The sequence below is a fragment of the Macadamia integrifolia genome, chromosome 1 (assembly GCF_013358625.1).
Source record: "Macadamia integrifolia cultivar HAES 741 chromosome 1, SCU_Mint_v3, whole genome shotgun sequence".
Classification (NCBI taxonomy): Eukaryota; Viridiplantae; Streptophyta; class Magnoliopsida; order Proteales; family Proteaceae; genus Macadamia; species Macadamia integrifolia.
In genome coordinates this window covers 14,838,866-14,846,660 of record NC_056557.1, presented here as the reverse complement: position 1 = coordinate 14,846,660, position 7,795 = coordinate 14,838,866, and the positions used below count along the sequence as shown (strand labels likewise).

The following is a 7,795-nucleotide window of genomic DNA, read 5'->3' as shown; positions in this document are numbered from 1 at the left end:
GGGGGGGGGGGGGGGGAACTAAACAAAATCATCCAGCTTTGGAGTCACTACACATTGTTATATATTTTCAAAGCCTATAGAAGGGGTAGTGCTTCCTAGGAGTTGATTTGGAGATGATATTCCATTGTGGATGTATACTTGTCGTCTGATCCTCTACAACGTATTACTATGTATTTTTTTATTCAGGCATTGTAAAGTGTATTGATTAGCTCATTGAGTTGATCATTGCATGGAAGCATGTCCCCTATGTATCACTATGTACTACTTTTCTCTCTGATCCATAAATGTTAATTATCCAAAAAAATAATAATTATAATTTATATATCATAAATTCATAACCAATACAAATTAGACACCTAACTTGACTCTTAGAAAACTCCTAGAAATAGAAAACTCCTAGAAGACTTATTTATTCACTCTAAACAAATAATACAAATTAGGCACCAAACTTGACTCTTCCTGAGGGAAAAAAAAATGGTCTTCTAAAAATAGAAAACTCCTAAAAGACTTATTTATTCATATTAAGGCTCTTTTAAAATTACAAACTAGACTTCGTAAGGCATAACTCTGCCAACGTTTGCTGGTGGTCCCAAGCCAGGTTATTTACGTGCACATGTGGTGTCCAGGTGCTTGCATAGTTGGCCATCAGCAATGATAATGTTGCCTTACCGCCAATGTAACTCCTCATGTTGCCTTGACTACCTGATGTTAAGGCAGACAATACTGAGAAAAGAGTAAAAAAGATACGTGAGAAAGAAATTACCTCATAGTAGTCATGTAGGCCAAGACCTTCAACATCTACAGGCTCCAGAAAGGGCCCTGCCCATTTGTGCTGTGTAATCTGGTGAGTAAATTCAGCGATTAAATAAGTCCTCAATAACAGAAGTATATTACGTTCTAACTTAATATGATAAGAGTTCCATGACATACATATAGTTACAGTTATAGTCGCCAAGGCATTGCCTAGGCATCCAGGCCCCCTACAACACATTGGGTCACCCAGATACCATGACAACAATGGTTACAGTTAAGGAGAAGATTGTTAATAATTTAACACAGAAGGGTCTCAGGTTGCAAGCATGGCAGTAAATCTCTTGGATGATGGATCACAAAATACTCAAGAAGAGCCTTTCATCGTACTTTTTTTTTTTAATTACATTGTGCTTTCAATATTGCTACACATCCATAAAACAGATTAACCATTATCATGATATAATTGAGTCAACAAATGGTTTATGTTCTAGATAATGATTGTGAACATATGGGAAGTAACTTCTTTAACTTTTTTATTTTTTTGGCCATGCAACCAAGTCATAATTTACTGATGAATATAACCTCCCATTACCCAGCATCTGAAACATGTGGCAGCGCTCACTGCATATTATACATATTTTATCTTTTATAGAAGATGATGGAAGGTGAGGAGGTTCGATACTCTTTATGGATCATTATAAATGATCTATGGCCCCTGAATCCGCTCACATTTGGAACTCTGACAAAACACTGAGTTGAGAAGTTACCATGACTTTTTACTTCCAAAATAGTTTAAGCATATGGTTCTTCAGTCCAGGAACATCACTTGGAGTCCACGAGGGGGGCTACAAACAGCACAGTTTCAAAAATGATGCAATTCCCACCACTTAAATGTTTCTCATAGTAGACATAAAGGGGTTTCTTTTTGTCTGGACTTCCTTTGGTATCTGCTGTCTGGCTAGTCGGGGTGGCAAAAAAATCAGGAGAAATCCAGGTCCACGTTGGACAATATTGCATGTCTCTGCTTCTTTGTCCAGCCCGAACTTGGTTTGAACTTGGATTATGGTCAAGGGTCTAGGGTCTATGTCCATTTCTGACCAGGTTTTGTCTGAAATACCATATCTATGTATATTTGATTTTGTTCCCAGGAAGTAAATAAGTATAAACGAGAGTATAAATAATTTCAAAAAGATGTAATACACAAGATCCAAACTCAAAATCCAGCAGATGCACAATAAATACCAACTTAAGATAACATCAACCATAAACTAATTCAGTATAATTCGCCATCTCAAATTCAGACAAACCAGGTGAGTTATCTGAATTGCCCAACCAAGATCAGTCCTGTTTTTCATTTAGAATACACCATCCATACTGGAACCTTGATTCTGGACAAGAAAAAGAAAGTTGGAAAGGGACTCATGGAGATTATCAACATTTTTCCTTTCTTCTTTTAATTTTTTTTATATAATTTTGTGCTTTGGGTGGATACAATATAATGGTTGTAGCATATTTTACTCCTAGAGCTACTGCATACATAACTTATACCTCAATCAGTGTTCTATAAGGAAAAATTAGATTAACGCATACAATAGACATCAGAGCACACTTAAAAAAACAGACAGACATTTGAGAACAAAAGATCCGTGTTTCCATAATAGACTCTAAAATAGAATAAGCATTATATATTTCTGAATGGATTTATTTTCACAATTATAGGAGAACACCAGATCTATTGGAAAAACGCAAAAGAGAAAAGCGAAAGTATACATATTTTGAACTCCGCAAAGCAAAAAAAACAAAGGTTTTTCTTTTTATTTCTTGATTATGGAATAACATAGCATTAAAAGATGACAAAAAAAAATATGGCCCATTATTACAAGAACAAAAGCAAGGTCTGTCAATTGCCTGACGCAATATTGTGGAGAATTGACGCATAAGCTCTTGCATCCTTTTTGCACTAGCCGCCTCTCTCCGTGCTGCATCTTGTTGCTGCCTCTTGATGCTAGGAATTGGTTTCTCCCTATCCTTCACAACTGAGCCACATTTAGAACTGTTCGGTTGTTTTTTATTTGAAGACGAATAGAACTGTTCCACCTCATTCACTTTCTGCTCAAGCTTAAGAAAAAAAAAAAAAAAAAAAAAAAACTATAAGAACAATCAGTTTGGTGTGTCCAGAAAGGGGAAAAGAATAAAGGCAAAAAAGGCAGGGCAGAATTAAAAAAGGAAACAAATCTGAAACAAAAAATATGCAATTAGAGTTGTAATTTCATAAATGAAAGGGGAAAAAATTGCAACACTGATTGATTAATCAGTAATCTTCAGCTAATTAAGTGTGGAGACCTTGGCATCAGTTGTCTCCAAATAATCAATAAATTCAAAGTGTTGTAAGAAGCTTTGGTACTGAAAATAACAGATATTGGATAAAGATGGGACTGTTAAAACGCTCCCCTCCCTTGTACTTTGCCAAAATTACATATGGATCCAAACGTTTTAAGAGACTTTGCCCCCCGCTCTCCCCTGGATTTTGTAAGATTTTCACAATTAAGTCCAATCTGTTAGTGCCCGTTAAATTGGGACTGTTAACTGATGACACCACCTAATATCATAACATTTAATGCCCAAAATGTCTTCTTTATAGGTGAACTTACCTATATGCCCGTCAACGAAAACAAAAGAGGGAAGGCAGCCTCCCTTGATCATCTTCAACCTATGCTCTCAGATGCTCTCTGATTGCTTCAACCTCCGGTTGATGCAGATACAGGTTCCAAAACCGGAATCAGATCACGTATGGCCCACCTAATTAATAAATAGCACAAATATCATAATCAATGGCAGTCTTTGATGCAGATGCCTTGGCTTGGCTGGACCGAACTGACCCACTATGGAGGCCTAAGCCAAGACAGAACCAACCCAAACCGATATTCTGGTCTGGAAAGGATAGGTAGTTGATAATTAGGGAAGCAATCTTAATATATTTGAATCTCCTTGTTTTAGAAGTAGATACGTAGGAGTAGTATTTTGATTTCTAGTTTTAGTTTATTTCTTATTAGACAAGTTTCCATTCTTGAGATGTCTTTCTCTTATTTATATGTAATCGCTGGACAATATTGGGTAGATTTGCAGAACTGAATTGAAGTTGGATGAATACTTTTCCTTGGTTGAAGCTATAGCCAAACCCTTCTTCTCCCTCTCTAAAATTCTTTCACCTCTTCCCTTCTTCATCTTCACTATTTTTTCCCGGTTTTTTTTCCGTACCCTGTTCTGGGCGATACTACCAGAACTGAAAGAAATCTTCGCTGAAGCTTTATTTCCACTGGATTGACCCTGAGGTTTCGAGAGTAGGGCTCTCATAGGCGATTAGAACCCTGGAGTTTCTTCCCCAAGCCATCCTCTGTTGTGAGCAGGTCAACCGACAGCAGGTTCTGGTTCTCCTATTACCACCAGATCTGAATAGCAGGGACTACTGTTCATCTTTGTTTTCTGTTTGAAGTATTTTCCTGTCAGAATCAAGAGGCCAGAGGGTGTACAAGCTTCGTCGAAGATTTTGGGCTGAATCAATGAACCTGGACAGAGTTCTCACCACAGCAAGCTTTCCCTTTTGCCGCTGGGCTACTGTTTGTGTCGTGAGGTTGAAGACAACCTCATAAAGTGAGTTTCTTAATTTTTTTTCCCCTTATTTCCTAAAGTGGCCCTCCCTTTTATGCCTAATCAGATTTGTCTGTCCTTTATTTCGTATTCCTAATTTGTTCTTGGCCTTACGTTATACTCTCCACTCAAGTCACTTTTGCCTTCCCTTGGTTAAATTCCAGCTAATTACAAAACTGCCACTCTTTTACAAGTTACCATCTATTTACCAGATTGCCACCCTTTATTAGAAACTTCAAGTTATTTACAGAACTGCCATTATCCTTGATATTTGATTATTTCACTATTGAATGGGCCCATAAGTGAGCCGATTCCAGTTTTGGGAACCCGGTTTCGCATCAGTCTTGTAATATACCAGAACTTTCAAGGGGTTAATAACAACTAAAGAGGCAAAGGGATTTGAAAGGAGTTACCATTTGTTGTTTAGGAACAAACTAGGAATTGCAAATGACTTAATGGTGGGGAGTAATAATGAGGGAAAATAGGGGCAACAATATGGAAGTAAAACAAAAGGACTTTTACACAAAAGACGAAGACCTAGAAGACTTCTTGAATCCCCACTTTAGAAGAAGAAAGTAACTTATGAAAGGGGAGGGGTATTCTTGGAATGGAAGGGAAAGAAGGGACAACACATTAATTAGAATAGAAGAATAGGGGTAAACCTGAAAATAAAAATGTAGTGCCTTAAAGAAACAAACCCACGATTGAGTTGTCTTCAAGCTGGGAAAAGATATGCAGGCGGTGGAAACCAGCAAAGCTTCGAGAGAAAGAGCTCCCTGGTTTAGCCTTGGATTGACCAGAAATTTCTGGAGGAGGGTCGCAACACAAGGACCACTTATTTCTCACAGCCACCGGCTTGAAACAGCAGCCCAGAATTCAATATGGAGGATCTGAATCAAATTCTAGCGGTAGAACAGAGACCATACCTGAAACTCAGGTTAGAAATTCCAGTTCAGCGACCTATTGGGTTCAGATTTGGCAGCCTGGGTCGCCCTAGGGTATTGGCTTAGTGCCTAGAATCTGAGATGGACAGATAAAGAATCAAAGTAGATCAACACCTCTCTTTCTGGAATCATAGGATTGCTGAACAGAGCAGAAAACCAGAAAAGAAGTATAAGAAGAAGAAGGAGAAAGAGGGTTACTCAAGGGAAGAGAAGAAGAGATGTTTGAGGGGGAAAGAGAAATCACAGGGAAGAGGGGGGCGGGAGCACACAGCCACGTAGGCATTTCATAAGCTCAATTCATTCTTCTTTTTCATCTCCCAGTAACTTGGGCTACATGCCAATTTATATTAAACCAAACTAAAATAAATTCCTAATTAAAATCTTAAACTGAAATAGAAACTCCAAATTATTTTAGATGAATAAAATAGAAACAAAATAAAACTAAAATTGGAAATTAAAACTTGTGTAATAGCTACCCTAAAATAACCCAAAATAAAAGATTCTCGAACGGGTTCTGGTCAATCCATTGAAGCGCTCCTGCATCACTGGTTTTCAATTTGATTCTTCACAAGTTATCCAGTGAGGAATGGAAGAAGCAGCTTGAGGAGAACTCGTATAATCACCCTCTAATGTCTTTATAATTAATCCTCCGGAGGCTATCAAAAGGCTTCATAATCAGATTTCTATGCTCCAGGTGGCTTCTGAATTGGATATCCCTCAAGAGAATGAGACATTCGGGATACCTAAAGTCCTAAACAGATTGTGATCTACAATTCAGGTGCATTGTTGCATCCGGTCTAACTGGAGGGGAAGAGGTTTCCCATGATATGCAGTTTCAGAGAGAGAGAGAGAGAGAGAGAGAGAGAGAGAGAGAGTGATAAGTGCTATTCTATATATAGCAGCACTATGATCTCTATGGTGGTATGCTTCTGATTTCTATGGCTTCTTATCAAAGATTCAAAAACCAAACCGAATTCATTGCTGATTCTTCTTGTTAGATTTTAGAATGTTGAGGTCCCAATTCCATTGCGCACCCTCTTGGGATTTTTATCTCTTACGCCATATAACAGTCACTACCGACACCGTAAACCAATGGGAACAGAGAGACCATCATCCTCTGAAAGAAGCTCCTAATCGAACAAGCTGAATCCCATATTATCATCACTCTCTTCCTTGGGCTCTTCTTTCTTCTCCTCAACTGCAGGAGCAGCTGCAGCAGTGCTACCACCACATGCGCCTCCAAATGGGGCAGCAACAGCAACGGCAGCACCACCACCTGCGCCTTCGATGTCTGACTGCTCCCTTCCTGGATAAGGGTTTCACGAAAGGGATTTGGGCGTTTGGGTATAAGAGGAATAAAAGGGTATAATGGCTCTTCAAGATGAAGTTGTTTTTCCATTAAGGGTAATATGGTCTTTTGTGGTTTAAAACTAACAGCATAGTAGCACCGTCATAGCTAGGGGAGGGGGCGTATTGGCGTAATTCTGAAAACATTCGGATCTATATGTAATTTTGACAAAGTACAAGGAAGGAGGCATAAATTTCCCTAATAGTAATAATTGGATAGGTATTAAGTTATGACCATTAAAGAGCTGGACAATGAAAAGGAATCAAATGAAAGCCTCCCCAGTGGATGAGGGTATTTTCTTTCATGATAATAGAGGACAGAGATGCTCGTGAGGCTGATTGCTGTGAAATGGCCTGAATCCCATCAGGGTAGTTAGGAACCCTGAGTTTTGTATAAAAGTTGATAAATGGAGAAAAAACAAGCTTCTCATATTAGTTGGCAAGAAATCAAAAATGAAAACAAGCTCCAGGAGTAGTTTTATAAATAATGGGTGACAAAGTGTTCATCAAAGCCTCATTATGCAATGGATAAAATTACACTGGAGGGCATTATAATTATATAATTTCTTTCAAGATAATAAATTCTACAACATTTTAAACAAAGATAGGTACTAATTTATCCGAAGAAATATGAATATAACTAAATTCATTCATGATGACCAAAGAAAAAATGATAAATTTGATTGTAGGAATAGTAGAATAAGTATAATAGGAGAAATAACATTATTTAATCAGCTATATGAACTTCTGACACAGGTTTTCCAATTTTAGCACCTAATGTTTTCAATTCAAAGAGTATGATGGCAAGTCAAAATCAAACTTTTTTTTTTTTTTTTTTTTGGGGGGGGGATGTGGTGGGGAAGCATTGTTTGATTTCTACTTCTCAATCAAGAACTCACCTCATCAACCTTTGCAAGTGTTTTATCGACATATTGCCTTAACATCTCCACTGCTGGAGCATCGTATTCAGCCTTCCTAATATCCATTAGAGGGCCATCCATTTGAGCTCTTTCTTGAATCAATGCATCAACGGGTTCCATCTGTCACAGGGAGAAATTTCAAAAACGCTCTCAATGAGAAGCAACATAATTTTATCGAATTAT

At 37.9% G+C, this 7,795-nt stretch overlaps 1 protein-coding gene across 1 annotated transcript; it reads right to left on the bottom strand.

Annotated features, from left to right (window-relative positions):
• Positions 1 to 523: 523 nt before the first annotated feature.
• Positions 524 to 7,728, bottom strand: LOC122077173 (transcription factor GTE6-like). Its single transcript, XM_042643021.1, has 3 exons — positions 7,592 to 7,728; positions 2,662 to 2,871; positions 524 to 841 (listed from the first exon to the last, which is right to left on the bottom strand). The coding sequence occupies exons 1-3, from the start codon at positions 7,691 to 7,693 to the stop codon at positions 539 to 541; spliced, it is 615 nt and encodes a 204-aa protein (XP_042498955.1). The 5' UTR covers positions 7,694 to 7,728; the 3' UTR covers positions 524 to 538.
• Between the last annotated feature and the right edge of the window lie 67 nt (positions 7,729 to 7,795).